The sequence below is a fragment of the Martes martes genome (genome assembly GCF_963455335.1).
Source record: "Martes martes genome assembly, chromosome: 16".
Taxonomy (NCBI): domain Eukaryota; kingdom Metazoa; phylum Chordata; class Mammalia; order Carnivora; family Mustelidae; genus Martes; species Martes martes.
This window is the reverse complement of record NC_137904.1, coordinates 25502330-25517543: the sequence shown is the minus strand read 5'-3', so window position 1 is coordinate 25517543 and position 15214 is coordinate 25502330. Positions and strand designations below refer to the sequence as shown.

The following is a 15214-nucleotide window of genomic DNA, read 5'->3' as shown; positions in this document are numbered from 1 at the left end:
GAGGCTGCTAGAAAGGCTAGCAGAGATGCTTCCAGCCCTGCCCGGCGTAGGGAGCAGCAGCCTGGAGCTCTGGTTCTCTGCCTGGAGCATTTTCTCTCCTACAACCCCCACCCGGGGGGCTCATTTACAAGGTGAAGTTGGGCCCTTGTGACTTCCTTCTGCGATCTACATAACCAGTTGCTCTTCCATCTCCCATCAGCCTCACCCCTGCACTAAGAGTGTAGAGCAGATGCTAGAGATGCCCAGAGCCTGAAAGAGGGAGGAAGAGTGAAGTCAGGGGTCACACTGTGTGGACACCGAACTCAGGGCTGGGGAGGGCTGGAGTCAAAAGGACCCTACTGAAAGTAGCATGTCCCAGTGGTACAGGTTTGTACCTGAGAACATGGGGGTCGCTGGTGAGTACCATCCCCCGTCTCTGTTTGGAATGTGGCCCTTTTAGAGCCATTTCCTGAGGACTTTCTCTAGAACCCACTGCGTGCACACTACTGTACCATGGAGTGGGTGAGGGGGCGCAGATGCAGAAAGCGGGAGACAGGGCCTGTCCCCAGCAGTGCACTGAGGGAAGACATGCGCCCACCACCAGGCAAGGGCAAAGGGGATGCCTCTACCAGAGCCAGAAGAGGGACATCCCCAGGGGTTGTGATTCCAGCTCAGAGGGACCCAGTGGCAGTGCCAGGTTGACAAGAGGGACCAGGAGGCTGACTAAGCGGGGGAAGGTGCAGGATCTGGGTCCTGGAAGCATCTGCAGCCACAGGCAGGGGTGTAACGGGGGTGGGAGGTGGGGGGGCTTTCCTTGCCCTGGGCTAGCATGACAGTGGGGACCAGGAGTGCAGGGCCCACACCGAGACCCCGCACAACAGCCCTGGCTCCCCCAGGATCAGAGCAGTGCCTGAGTCACTGCCTCTGCCAGACTCTATTTATGTCCAAGTCTAGTTAAAAATATCTGTCTAAGCCAAGGTTTTAGCTGCAGCTGACAAGACATTAAGTATTAGATACTTAATGCCCACAAGTGATAACCACGAGCCTCTTGCTCCACCGTCTGCCTCCGGGACAGACCAGGAAGAAGGCAGGCGGGAGCCCGAGCCCGGCATCCTTGGCCACGTGCAGACAGGTGCCGGGAAGCCCCCTGCTATGGCGCAGAGGTCGCGCATCCGAGGGGCCGTGCCTCCCGTCAGGCCAAGCATGTGCCCGGAAAGCACCTCGCACACACCTGGGCGCAGCAGAGCTGCGTGCCCTGCCAGCCCACCCAGCGCCCGGGATCCCGGCCGACACAGGCCCTCCTCCTTGCACTTCTGGCTCTGAGAAAGCCGAGGGGCACGAGCCATGGTGTGGGGGTGTGCCATTGTGTGTGAGCGTACTGTGGGGGTGTGCCATTTTGCGTGAGCGCACGGGAGGTGCCGGCCACTTTGTACATGTTTCTCCGCTTGGCAAAAAGATGACATCTGGAGTGCCAGTGGCGTGGCAGCCCGTAGCAGGGGCACTGGCACTCGGGGTTGGGGGGGCAGCTACCAGGCAGGCCTTCAGTGACCCCGAGTGGGCGAGGGCCCACTCAGGGCGCTGGGAAAGCGGGAGTCAGCCCCAGTTCTCCCCCGCTGGGCCCATTACTGGGCAGAACTCCCGGGAGAACCTTTCTCTCGCCAGGCGGAGCCCACAGGCAAGAATCTCCAGTCCCCCCACCACCCCCACACGCCTCCCAGGCCTCCCTGTTGCAGCCACAGACTGCTGATCAGTAGCCCCGAATCAGAAACTCGTGCCCCTTCTGACTAGCCCCCTGCTGACCTTTCCTGCCCAAGTGACAGGGTCCCCGGCCTCAGGCCAGGGTGCCGCATTGCGCAGCTCTGGTCCCCCCGCAGCAGGCCGGGTGCCCCCGTGGCAGCCCCACTCTCTGCTGGCTTGAGGCTGCCACCCAGCGCCGGCTTTTGCTGCCCTCACCCTGTCCGAGGGCGCCACCTGTGCCCCTGACCCTGAGGAGGTGGGCACAAGGTGGGCCCCAGGGGTTGCCAAGGCCATTCACCCCACTCTGGCCGCCTGCTAACTGCCTGTCTGGTCTTTCTCTTTCTGGTTCTTCCAGTGAGAAGCGCCACCTTCAAGTCAACGTCACCAACCCCGTGCAGTGCAGCCTGCATGGCAAGAAGTGCACGGTCTCCGTGGAGACGCGGATCAACCAGCCGGAGCCCGACTTCACCAAGAACCGCTCTGGCTTCATCCTCAGCGTGCCGGGGAACTGACCGCTCACTGGGGAGGCCTTGCAGCCCCCGTCTGACTTGCTGACTCCCCGCTATCGCCCGCTAGAAATCAGCTCACAAGGGTCCTCCGTGCTTGGGGCCGAGCCCCTCTTCTGCCTCCTCCAGGGCTCCTCCCCTGAGGTTTTCTTGCTGGTTTTCTGCCTTTGGTCTCTGTCCTCCTCTCCCCCCACTTCCCACAGCCCTCACTCAACAAACCAAAGACCCCCTGCCACAGACCCCTGGGCTCACACCCAGACCACAGCTCCCTGCAGAGGCCCCCGCCACCACACCCCCCACCCCCATTGGCCTGTTCAGGTCCGCATCCCCTGACCCGTGACCTGCACCTGACCCTGCAAGGGGTGGATGCAGTTTTCCCAACCCAAAACGTGCTCCCCTAGGGGGTTTGGGGGAGATCGTCAGAGGTGAGCTGGGGATATAGCCCTGTTCTCTCCATAAGCACAGCCCGCCACCCCTTTCCCCTAAGGGTCCCTGGCTCAGAGCTCCTCAGTGGGGCCCCTCTCCCCAGCAGTCAGCCAGAGCCATCAGGGAGGCAGGTTCACCTGTCAGGCCAGCCCCTCGGCCCCTGGCCAGAACAGCCGTGCCCAGCTGGCGGCCCAGCCTGCACGCTCCCCTGCCCCCCATCCCCAGGCCCACAGGCCACCTCTCCGAGAGAGAGCAGAGCAGGTGCTCCAAGGCCCATCTTAACTGCATGGCCTGTGCCCATGGCAGTCACACAGTGACATGTGCAACACTCAGGGCTGCACATCGGATATGGTGCCTGCTGTGCCCACACTGCTGGCGGGAGCACCAATTAGAAAACGGAGTTCCAGGGGGCAGGGAGCACTCCAGGTGGCGGGGGGGGGGAATGCGTCTGAAGTTTTCCCCTTCTGACACCTCTGTTTCAGACACATTTGGAGAACAAGGACCAGGGCCAGAGGGGCAGAGTAACAGAAACAGAGTGGGGGGGTCCTGGCACTGCAGGCCAGGCCAGGATGCGCCCCCCCAGCCCCCCCACACACCCCCACCCCCCCACAGCTGGGGCCCAGGCTGGGCCTGCAGACCTCATGCCAGGAGAGTGCCACCGTCTTGCCAGGCTGGGCCCAGCAGGATGCTTCCTGAGACCACTCCGCTCCTGAGCCTCGGCTGAGGACCGAGGACGCCGCCCCAAGCCCCTGAGCAGCGCGGGCTGCCCAGGCCAGGAGAATTAAAAGGAGAGACCTGGGACACCCCATGTGGGGTGGCGGCTGAGGGGGAGCCCACAGCTTGGGAGGAGACCATTGGGAGATAAAAGAGGGACGCACTGGCGTTCTCCTCACTTTTTATGCCACAGATGCTGCCCACTCCCTCCTCCCACCACCTCCCCCTGCTCCCGAGCCACCACCCTGACCCCACAACACACACCAGTGCCTGAGCGCAGCACCCTGCCCCCTGCCGTGCCTGGCCCAGCGCCTGCCACCATGACCTGGCCAACCCGCCCGGTGGTCCCAACAAGCAGCCCGGTTTTCCCCACACCTCCCTGCCTGACTCCCCATGGCCCCCAAAACCGCAAAACCTTTGCACCATGTGCAATTTGCAACAAAGAATCCTCTTGGCATCCAGTCCTTAGAAAGCCTTTCTCATTCTGGAAGCCTGGTCAGCTGCCTGCCCACACAGAGGCGCCACCAGCCTGTTTAGCAGCGGAGTTTTGCCAATCACCTTGACACTAGCAGAACGGTCCTCCCTGGGACGGTGCCTGCTCTCCTTTCCACTCATTTCCCCAAACTTGTTGCTTTACACTAGAGATGTGCACATGTATGTTTTAGACGCACCAAAATGGAACATGCCAAAAGGAGTGCCTTTCTGGGGCTGGGGAGGAAGGTGGGTGGTGGGGTCCTTCGTGCCACCTCTCGGGGTTGCCTGGGGCCCCTCGGCCCCTTGCAGCCGAGGGCCAGTCGACAAGCACTTTTTCCTGATGTCCTAACAGAAGTCCCAGTATGTGGCAGCTGGGGAAGGCTCCAGCCTTCGGGTCATGAGCTTCGCAGTGCCTCCAGGTGCTGGGGGAGGGGGGCGAGCAGGAGGACACAGTGATTGTATGCAATGAAGTGTTTCTCTTGATCTAATTAAATGCAGTTTTATGGTTTGCTGCGTTTATTCCTATTTTCCATTAAATTAACTTTATTTCTAGAGCATATTTTGATTTACCATCAAGAGCAATAAAGCATTAAATCTTATTTTTAAAGGTGTCCTGCTTATCTGTGATTGAGAACTAGACCTACAATTGTGACATTCCAGCTGGTAAAACGTCAGCTGTTGCCCCAGAGGATGGGAGGGAGCATTAAGCACAAATAAGGTAAAATGGAGGCTAATTTACCGAGGCTTTTCAACGAAAATATTGAACATCCAGCGGGAAGGCTGGGAGGCAACAGAGTTCAATCAAAGCACTTCGTTCCACCATTTTGAGGCCTGCAAGTCAGACTCAAAGGTCACAGCGTGGTGTTGACTAAAGTCAGAGCACGTATCAGCGAAGGAAGAGCTCCGAAGCCTACAGCGGCTGGTGGCCTCTCCCCGGGAGGGCTGGCTGGGGACAATGGGGGTGGCAGGAGAAGGAGGAGGAGGAATCTAAACCTCTCTGGGTGAGGGCAGGTCAGCAAGGCCCTGCGGAGAGGGCAGAGCCTCTCAGCCCCCAGCTCCCCGCTTGCTCGCTGTCCTTGGTGGCAAAGAAAGTGCTTCTGTGACTCAGACCCAGGGAAAGGCCCGGAGAAGAGCCGGTGGCCCCCTGTCACAAAGCAGACCGCTCCCGCAGGGCAAGCTGGGTGGAAATGCCTTCCCGGTGTCCAAGGGCACCGCAGGACCACAGGGTGCAGGCCCTGGGGAGGCTCAAGTTCACGCTGCCCAAAATCCTGAAGCTTGGGTTTGGGGGCAGGAGCAGGCCAGGACCACTGGCAGTACCGCCAGTAGGGGGCCCCACTCTTGCCACAATAGTGGGCTGGGAGCCGCAGGGCTGGATTCCTCACTCTTGGAAACCTGCACCCAGCTAAAGTGGCAGGTCTGAGCCACGTGGACACAACTCCACAGCCACCGGCCAGAGTGGAAGCCGCTGGGCCGTGGGTGCTGAGCAGAGCCAGGCCAGGGATACGTGGGCAACAGCCTCAGAGATAAGCTCCTGAAGGGAGCCAAGACCTGGTGCCCCTGTGGGAGTCATGACACCAGCCCTCACGGGGCCAAGCCTGGGCCTAATCCTCGCCCCCTGGCCACAGGTCCCAGTCACCCAGCTCTGCCAAGCCAAACCCAGGGTGCCTCAGGGGAGCAACACCTGCTAACCGCCGTTGGCCCAGCTAAGCCCTAGTTGACTTAACCTGCACTTCTCTCTTAATCACCTTAACTTGAACGCACCAGTTAAGCCCTCTCCCTGAGCCCTGCCCTCCCCTCACCACCCAGCCCCTCCCCATGATAAAAATCCAATTATGTTCCGAGCGCAGGAATCATTTATAAAAGGGGCCCCCAGCCTGCTCGTGAAGGACAAGAGGCCTACGGAACGGATGGTCAGTGCATTTTATTTAATCAGCACAGTACAAAAATAAATAAAAATAAGGGAGAGGGAATTAAATTACAGCCAAACTGAGCTTCATGACCTTGTCAGATTATAAACCACACATACTTACAAACACACTACACATACATACAAAATGAGACAAATATAAATTAATATTAACAATACCCACGGTTTGGTCAAAGAATAACTACAGAACGAATTGCACTAAGAACCAACATACACCGCACGTGTAATTAGCAGTTTCAAATATACAGCGATGAATAATTCTGAGTGGGGGAAAAAATGGCACATTTTCTTCTCATTGCAAGTTTAACAACTGCTGGAACAAAACTAAATTCTAAGAACTGCATGGAAAGAAGATAGCAACCCTTCAGGTTTACAAGAAAAAGAGAAAAACCAAATCCTGAACTATTATTCCTGTGACTGCGCACGGGTGTAATGTTCACGGCCATCTGTTCTAAGATTATTTTTCTTAAGACACAAAATGCTCCTGGTTCGCATGCACGAGATCACTGTCAAAGCAACAATGAAAGAATAAAGGGTTTGTTTGTTTCTTTTCCGTAGGTTAGTTTTTTTTTAATTGTTGTTCTAAAAGTAGTCTTCATAGCAGCATGTCAAATGGGTTCACTGCCTGCACAGAGCCCAGCGGCCCCTGCATCCCGGGCCTGCCCAGCACGAGGGCGCGGAGGAGGACGGCGCAGGCTTCACACGGGACGGGGTGGGGAGGATAGCCAGAGACTGGCTGCCTTGGTCCCCCAGCCACTCCTGAAATTTGCACCTCCTCCGAGAAATAAAAAAATAAATACGGAGAAAGAGAAGGAAACACACAAAACCGGAATCCTGGGGACGCAACCGATGCACACAGTCTCAGGCCAAGTTCGGCCGCCGCCGAGAAAGAGTGACTACAGACGCGCGCCCCTCCTCTGGAGACTGGGCTCCTGAACCTCCCTCTTCCGGGCCGCCAGGGCCTGCTGCCCCCACGGGGCCTCCTACCTCGGGTCACACGTGGCGGCGGGATCTGCACAGACAGGCTGTGTGACAACTCCGACCGAGAGGAGAATAAGCAGTGGCGTTTAGGAGTCCGTGCCAGCAGCCGCAGGATCCTTCCAGCAGGTTCCTTCCAGCTCCACACGGGATTATCTGGCAATCCCGGGAAAAGCTCAGGCTCAGCGTGGGCCCGAGGCGTAGCTGGGGCAAACTCGATCCCAGCCCGGGTGGGCCCTCCCCCTCTTATCCGGGAACACCCAGAGCCCGCAGCTCGCCTCCAGGCCTCTTTAAACTGGGACCTCCGGGTTTCACAGCTTTCTCTTGTTCGGGTGAATTTCAGTAGTGCTTGAGCTGAAACCAGCATCCACCTGGAACCTAATCCTGGGGCAAAGGCCCCTCTGCCTGCCCCCAGCCCCCTATCCCAGCACTCCCCGGGAGGGGGTGGGGTGCATGGGGACTGGAAGCAAGGACTCCCCAGAGCGCCTTCACATTCGTCTTTGTTCCCCAAAGCTGGAGTGATGGGCCACCGAGGAAGGTTCGCTTCCTTCTCCCAATCCTCTCCCAAGTCCCAAGCCATCAATCTGGGAGAGTTAGAAAGGAAACTGATTAAGTACACCTGGTGTGTTTTCACAGCCACTAGGGTAAGGTGGAAACCCAAACCAGCAGCTGCAAATGATCAGGTACAGGTTCAGCAGGCTTCCAAAGCCATCAGGAGCACTACGCCCTGTCTTGGAATTGTCTCCCAAGATCCAGTGGTCTCATGGGGCCTTGCGGGGCAAGGCCTCGTCTTCAGAAGAAACTGAACTGTTTGGAAACAGCTTGAAATGAACAAGGGTAGGGACAGGGGGTACATCATGACCACATCGCCCTGATCCCTGATATCACCCCCCCAACCCCAACTCTGCGGAATGAATGTCATGCGCCAGCAAGAGGCCTTAGCCCTTAGGTGGGCGCTGGCTGGTCTCAGGCATGACAACCCCACCCGCCCAGAAGGCAGGCTGTTGGTAAAGGGCACCTGCAGCTGCCCTGGCCATCACCACAGGGTGAGTAAGCTGCATTAGTCAAATGAAAAGACTCACCCAAGAAAGGAGTTGTCCCTAGCTGCACCCCACCCCTGTAGCTGGGACCCAAAATCGAAGACCTTAATGAATCAAACCAGCTCATTAACCCAACACTGCCAACATGGCTGGGAGCAGGGGCTAAAGGGACTAGGGGGCAAGGTCCATGTCTTCACTAAAGGAAAGCCCTCTTCCCTAAAAAAGAAAAAAGAGCAAACCAAGTTGGTGCATGGTCAAACGACAGGCCCCAATCTTTGTACCAGGCCAAGCTTCTTCTCGACTGAAGAGTTGTCCCCGGGGGGTGGGCTCCTTGCCTCCCAACCCTACTCGGGGCTCGGTCGGGATGGCCAGCTCCACAGGCCTCTGGGAGAATGGATGACCCAAAGCAAGAGCAAGGAAAGGACCTCCAACCTGGAACGCCAATTGCTCCCTGGGCCAAATGGCCAGAGGCCCCTCTCCGGCTCCCGTGCCAGGAGCAGCAGCGGGCAGCCTCACCTGCCCCAGTCCGGCAAGAGCACAGGCTGCAGAGGCAGCTCAGTCCTTTGAATTCCCCAGAGTTGAGAGGTCAGCAGCCCGGGTGGCTCTGAATACATCTTCTGGGTTTTGCACAAGGTTCGGGAGTTCAAAAGAGCCCAGAGTTCTTGGCAGGGCTGAAGAAAACCCCAAGGAGAGACGATGGGAAGGGAGAGAGGCCCTCGGTGGCTTTGCTAGACACATACTGTACACAAAATCTGATTTGCTTAATAATAAATTTTTTAAAAATGAATGGAATCCTTGAGCCATGATGCGGGCCACGGGGCTCACCGATCAAGCCCGAGGAGGAGCCGCTTCTTGTCCTCCTGACCACTCTCGTTCTTCAGGTCGGAGAACACCTGCGTGAAGTAGTGCGGGTCAGCGTTGATCTGCAGCATCTTGGAGCTCATGAGGTTGATGACAGAGAGGCAGCGGTCCCAAAAGGCCTCCTTGCAGCTCTCCACCAGGAAGGGCTTGAGTGGGTAGGAGATCTCGTTGCCCATGTAGGAGTAGGAGAGGTACAGGCAGGTCAGCAGGATGGCCTGGAGCTCGTGGTCTGAGCCCACCTCGGAGGAGATGACATCCCTGCACAGCATGTAGAGGAAGACCACGTTGGCGGGCGTGATGAAGCCCTGGTCCTGCCAGCCCTGCAGGAGCAGCGAGCGGTCCACGCTGCGCAGCCAGAGCACAGGGTCCGTGGGGGACAGGTGCTTTAGGCGGTAGCACCGGCGGCACAGAAACTCGCCCAGGCAGCGCAGCAGCTCGCTCGTGGACGCCTGGACGATGACACGTTTGGGCGTCCCTGTGGAGGTGAGGGCAGGGTGCGGGGCCTTCTTGACGGAGGAGGAGACCCCGCTCTGGGAGCCCGAGAGCTGGCCGGCAGCGGGTGCGGGCGGCTGGGCCGGTGGGGGCTGGGCGAACGTGGACAGGTTGGCGCACGACAGCGACTTCTTCAGATTCTCATTGTTGAGGTGCGTGATGTTGTTCTGGTAGCTGCTGTTCGGCTGCACCTTCTTGGAGTTCTTCTTCTTGGCCGACACGGCCACGATCCTCTTCCACGGCAGCACAGAGATGATGGAGTGCCGCTTCAGGTTCTTGTCCTTGGCGTTCTTGCTGTTCTGCACGGCCGTGTAGTGGCCCACCGTGGCCGCGCCATCCTCAAACAACGTGGCCTTCCGGTAGCTGGGGGACAGGGACAGCACCGTGCCCATGGTGCCGCTGCGCGCCGGGCGGGGGCCCGCGCCCCTGCGCGCCCAGCCTGCCGGACGGAGGGAGAGAACAGCTCAGCGAGCCCGCGGCGGCCCCGGGCAGGAGGCGGGGGCGCTCCCGGGGGCGCGTGCTGCCCCTTCGGATCTGCGTGGAAAACAAGATGGTTCTCAGCACCAGGCGGGGCTCGGCGCCACTCTCCTCCACCCGGGCCAACGCGGCCCCCGCGGACTTGGCCCCGGCCCCCGCGCCCCCGCGCCGCAGCCCGGCCGCCTCCACTGCGGCACCCCCCGCCGGCCTGCCGCGGCTACTGCGGTCCGAACAGCCGCGGGAGGGGCCCGGGCGCCACCGGAGGTGGCCGGGGGGAGGGGTGGGGGAGACCCCCGCCTCGACACCGCGCTCGGCCCCGACCCCGGCCGCGGCTCCTCGGGGGCAGCTGGCGGCTCCGAGGCGCAGGCTTACCCGGCAGGCGGCGGCGACTCCTGCGCTCCGCGCCCTCCCTCCGCAATGCGCGCCGCGGCTCGGGCCCGCGGTCCCGGCGCTCGGCAGGGCTCGGCAGGGCTCGCGCTCGGCGGCGGCGGCGGCGGCGGCGGAGGCGGCGGCGGCTCCGGAGCTTCTGTCCAAGGTTCTGCAGGCGCCGCGGCCCCGCCCCCCGCCGGCCGCCTTCGCCGCCGCCGCGCTCCCGTTCCCGCTCCCGCCCCGGCGCGCACCTCAGAGGCCTCCCTTTCGGGGGCGCGCGCGCGCGCACGCGGCCCACGCGCCCGCCCGGGCTGGCCTGCTCCGGCCTGGGAACCGGGCCGCCGCGGTCCTCAGCGCCAGCCCCCGCGCGCGGTGCGGGCAGGGATGCGGCCGCGAGCCCGAGCGCCTCTACTCGCCGCACCCCATCTGGGACCCGGACTCGGGCGGTGGCGGCGGGTACTCGCGGCACCGGCCCCGCCCCGCCTCTCGGGGCCGCCCCTCCCGCACCGCTCGCCGCCCGCTCTGCGCCGCCGCGCCAGCAGCCGCCCGGCCGCGTGAGAGTCCCCGGCGCCCCGCGCAGCCGAGCTCTGGCCGGGCGGGGGACGGGAGGGGGTGCGCCGGGGGCGGGGCCGAGGGCCGATCCCGCCCGCCGCCCCGCCCAGACACGTGCTGCCTTTGTTCCCGCCGCGGCGCCCGCAGCCGCGGACCGCGGGGGCGCTCTCCGCCGCGTCCCCGCCCTGGCGACGCGCGGCCCGCTTGGGCTGAGGCTGCCGCGGCAGAAGCCATTCACGGAGGCCGGCCGGGGCCCCGAGATCCCTTTTTCCATTAACATCCTCGTCCCCCGGGAAAGAAGCCTGGAAACTCCCGGAGGAAGGCCCCGAACCGGGGGAGCTGAAGCCTTTGCGGAAGCCACTCGCATCCTGATGGACTGCCCCATCGACTTTCATGTCTCCCCCTCCGGGGGCCTGTATTCCCGCACCTCAGGTAAAGGGCCGGAGCCCGGGTAATTAGAAATCCAGGCCAGAGAGGTGTAGGCAGTTCTGGGCTGGTCCAGGTAACAGCGACTGGCTTTCCCCCGCCCACCTGGGACCGGGCTCTGAGGCCCCCCGGGTGGGCCGCTGCCCCAGAGATGGGCCAATCCTTCACAAACGTGACCTCGGCATTTCCAGTGGCCCTCCTATCAGTTACAGTAAAACTGAAGCCACTGCTTTTCCAACTCTTTGATCCTCTGATTTCGATGTTTTTCATGCTATCCACGTTATTATTTGTAGACGTGGTGCCAGTCATTGTAAAATTCTTATTCCAGTAAGAACAGTTCCTCTCAAAGACAAGAATTCAGATCCTTCACAAGAGCCATTCTTCATTTGTTTTTCTTTTAGTTTGATTCTGGAAACTGATTTAGAGTTATGCACAAACGGGAGAACCAGAAGAGTCAAACCTATCTTCATCCAGCTTATCACCTCTAGATCAAAAGATAAGTAAGTGGTAATCCAGATTAACTACCAATTCCCGGAGTCCAAACCACTCCAGCACACGAGGCTGTCAACCTGGGCCAGCTCTGCCAGTGCTGCCTATGGCCCTACACAAAACAATGTTGCTATCGAGTCAGAAAGTGCTAGAATGTGTATATGTACTACCCAGCAATTTCTTTGTCAACAGTGGCAATTGAAAGCTTTAAAGACTTTGGTGACCACATAATGGAAAATGCATTATTGTGTACCCAGAGGGCTACTTCTGAAACACCCACCAATCTTAACTCAGATGAAAACTAACCCTTAGCTCAATGGGCTCTTCCCTCCCGATGTTCCTCCGTGTACAACCTCTTCCTGCTCTTGAGATGCAGGGGTCCTCAACTTGCCTCCTTCCCTACAGGAAGGAGAGTAAGGAGTTTGAAGAAGTAATCTACTCCAGATCCCCTGGCCCAATGACTCTGTCTCCAAGGCAAAGCCTTTTTCCCTCCAGGCCCTGGTGGAGAGGCCCAGCTCCCAAGTAGACCTTTGTCCACACTGCCTCTCAAGATCCCCTTCAGATTCTGGTGCTGAGCAGAGATTAAATGCTTTCCACTTCACAAAATATGCCTAGATATCGAAGTCTGTAAGCCTCGCCTTAGATTCACTGTTACCTGTACCTACAAATTTCAGCTCTAGCTATTCCAATTCACGGCAGGCAGTACCAAGGTCTACTTTACCCCACTTCATTTCCCAAACCAAAGCAGCAGGCACTTGCCTGGACCTTTTCCAGTCTGGCCACACTGGTATCCTCTCTCGCCATCGTCCACCCAGCCTTCCCAAGCACCTTCCAGAAGAGCTCTTTGCATTACTACCTCAACCTTGTCACACTTGTCGAAGGCAAAGCCATGTCTGCAGCACAGCACGAACAAAATGTGCACTGCCAGCCCACTTGCTATTGTGACTGAGGAGAGGGGTTGTCTGGAAGTCCTGTCCACCCCTCTGCTGTGCCCACTGTTCCAAGGCACTCACCATCACCACCACCCCCAAGCTCCCATAACAGCTCCAACTGCAAGGCAAGGAAGATTCTGCCAGAAACGGCAGAATCTAGGCCCAGAATGCAGACCCAGCGGAATGAAGCAGAGCTGTTTTCTTCCCAGTCTTCTTCAGAGAACTGCAGGTAAGAGCTCCAAACCCCACTGTCAATCAGCCTATTCATCCTATAGCCTACGTCTAGCTGCCAGAAGGGCCAACCTGCTTGTTTATCTGCATTGTTGGGCTGGTATTCCAAGGTATAGCCAGAGAATCCCTGTCCTCTGCATGGCCTCATCCCCACACCACCCTGAGAAAGAGAAGACAAGGCCCCAGCCAGCTACCTTCCAGAAAGGGCTCCAGATAAAGCAGGGCTAAGCCCTGGCTTCTGAGGAAGCCATGCCTTGTTCCTTCAGGGATCACAGAGCAGCATCTAGCGGCCCTTCTGGGCAGCACAGGTTATGTAATGAGCACGCAGCCGTGCTCCAGAGCCAAGTGCCTCAGCGGCAGCCCCCAACACCACCAGCGTGGTCTCATTAGCACACAAGAAACCCTTGGCACCCTGAGGGCTGGTTCCAGGAAGGGTCCCTAGGTTGAGGAAGCCAAGCCCAGGCCAGCCTATGGGCCACCAGGCCCACTCAACTGTGCCCAGCCCCCCTCACTTAAGGCCAGGGAGGGAAAGCAGCCCTGGAGGTCTAGAGCAGCACTGTCCAGAAAAATATAACGTGAGCCACAAATACAAGCCACATAGGTATTTGAGTATTTTCGAGTAGCCACATTATAAAAAAAAAAAAAAGGAAGAAACAGGTGGATTTTAATAATATATTTTATTTAACCCATTATGCTCAAAATATTTCAACATATATATAAAAAAGTTGAGCTATTTTACATTTTTTTCATACTGTCTTCGAAGTCTGGTTTGTTTACATTTGCAATGCATCACACCTGGAACTAGCCCCATGTCGAAGGCTCCACAGCCATGTATGGCTAGTGGCTGCACAGTGGACAGCGCAGGTCTAGAGATCATCAGACCCACAAAGGGAGCAGAGGAAGGGCTGCTGCCAACTGAGCCTCAGGTCTGCCCTATGCTTGGGGAACCCTCCCCTCTTCTGCTGCCAGGTCAGCAAAAAAGCAAAATTCTTCCTCCAAGTGAAACTCTACAGAGACTCTACAGAACTGAAACAGAGTAACAAAGTGGTTGGGACTGGAGTGGAGCTGGCAGTGAGCACTCCCCCTGCCCCCTTGGCCTCAGAGCCCCTCAAACCACTACCAGGGTCTGAGGGGCAGTATGAAAATCACTGCTTTTGAAGATTTCAACTAAAAACAAAACCACAACTAAAAGGACTCTCCAGGCACCTGCACTGGTATGACCTCATAGAACCTTCATAGCACAACTGCCTACCAAGGAAGCAGCAGAGGCTCTTCCAGCCCAAACCCCCTGTCCTCACCAGACCCTGTTGCCTTGGAAAACCAGAAGGATCCCTGCACACCACTTCCCATTTCAGACCTCACTGACCACCTTTCTTACCCAAAGCCCTCCACTTTACCCCAAATCTAAAGGTCTCCCACAAAGCAAATGATGTACCAGAGCTTTGGCAGGTCTAGAAGGCTACAGAGCTGTGCAGACTTGTCAGAAGCCCTCCAGCACTCAAGAAAGGACACTTTTTGAAAAAAAAAAAATTGTTTTTATTGGAACTCATCTGAACATCAGATATACCTGGTGTTGGTTAGCAAGAACCGTTTGTACATTTGATATTGATGGTGCCAAAACCAAAACAGTGACTGGACATGATGGGGAGAGATGCTGAGAACAAAAACCTGATTTTGGAGAGGAAAGTAAAAGCCAGTCAGATTCAGTGAGGATGCAAAACCTGGTACAACAAAATCCTTTTACAAAATATAAATTTATTACGAAAACCTGGAAGGATAATCTGAGAAAGGGAAAGAAAGAGAAAAGGAGGCCAGCAGAAGGAGGCATGAGGGGAGGAGTTAAAGAGAAGACGGATGAGAGGAGGAAGGAATATAGCTGGGCACGACAGAGGTGCAGAAGCTTACCTGCCCACATGGCACGAAAGCCTCACTACGCGATCTTATCATAAAACAAAGCATGCTGAAATACAATGCTCTACCTCCCAGCCGGTCAGTTTCTAAGAGGTAAATAAAGCAGCTCCCTGGGAGGGGGACATGAGGTTGCTCGAAAACCCAACAATGAAGGTTTAAAAAAAAAAAGAAAAGAAAGCAAGAAAGAAAAACCCACACCCCACAGTCTCATTTCCAATGTTCACTTGTTTAAAAAAAGACTAAATCCATCTGACAGCAGGAGGAGGAGTGGGACAGGGAGAGAAGCTGATGGATTTCAGACAGCCTAACTCCCCTGGAGGGGAAAGAGGGAGGAAGAGAGACATGGGATGGTCTCCTGGTCGAGAGTGGAAAGAGAAAGGACAGAGAGAAGAGCGGAGGAGAAGGGCAATTAAAACACTGACGTCTAATCTAGTTTACTGTGTTAAAAAGAGCCACATGCACAGCAGGCCCCCTGAGGGCCCACACTGCTCCCGTGTGGCCCTGGTGGACACTAGCTCCTGGCCTCGTCCCCATTCCTCCACAGGTCGGCGCGGAGCCGTGCAGGTGCGGTGGTGGTGGCGGCGGCGGCGGCGGCGGCGGGCCTTCTGGCCAGTCTGCTGGAGCCGTTGTGGGGGGTGGGGAGGGCGGGTGACAGGCCATGTGGCAGGGGAAAGAACACCGAAACGCCTCGTT

The 15214-nt window shown here is 57.9% G+C and overlaps 2 protein-coding genes across 4 annotated transcripts in view; one reads left to right on the top strand and one right to left on the bottom strand.

Annotated features, from left to right (window-relative positions):
* MYO1D (myosin ID) overlaps nt 1-4435 on the top strand; it is a 339001-nt gene extending 334566 nt beyond the window's left edge. For all 3 annotated transcript variants that reach the window (XM_080825903.1, XM_080825904.1, XM_080825902.1), the window contains one exon: nt 2072-4435. In XM_080825903.1, coding sequence (XP_080682029.1) covers nt 2072-2228 — 157 coding nt within the window. In that variant the 3' untranslated portion in view covers nt 2229-4435. The remainder of the gene's footprint in view (nt 1-2071) is intronic.
* A 4154-nt stretch (nt 4436-8589) lies between these two features.
* On the bottom strand, nt 8590-9526 carry CDK5R1 (cyclin dependent kinase 5 regulatory subunit 1; the record flags this gene model as incomplete). Its single annotated transcript, XM_080826526.1, has 1 exon — nt 8590-9526. One exon carries the CDS (start codon nt 9524-9526, stop codon nt 8603-8605), a length of 924 nt encoding a protein of 307 aa, XP_080682652.1. The 3' UTR covers nt 8590-8602.
* Nucleotides 9527-15214: the final 5688 nt, after the last annotated feature.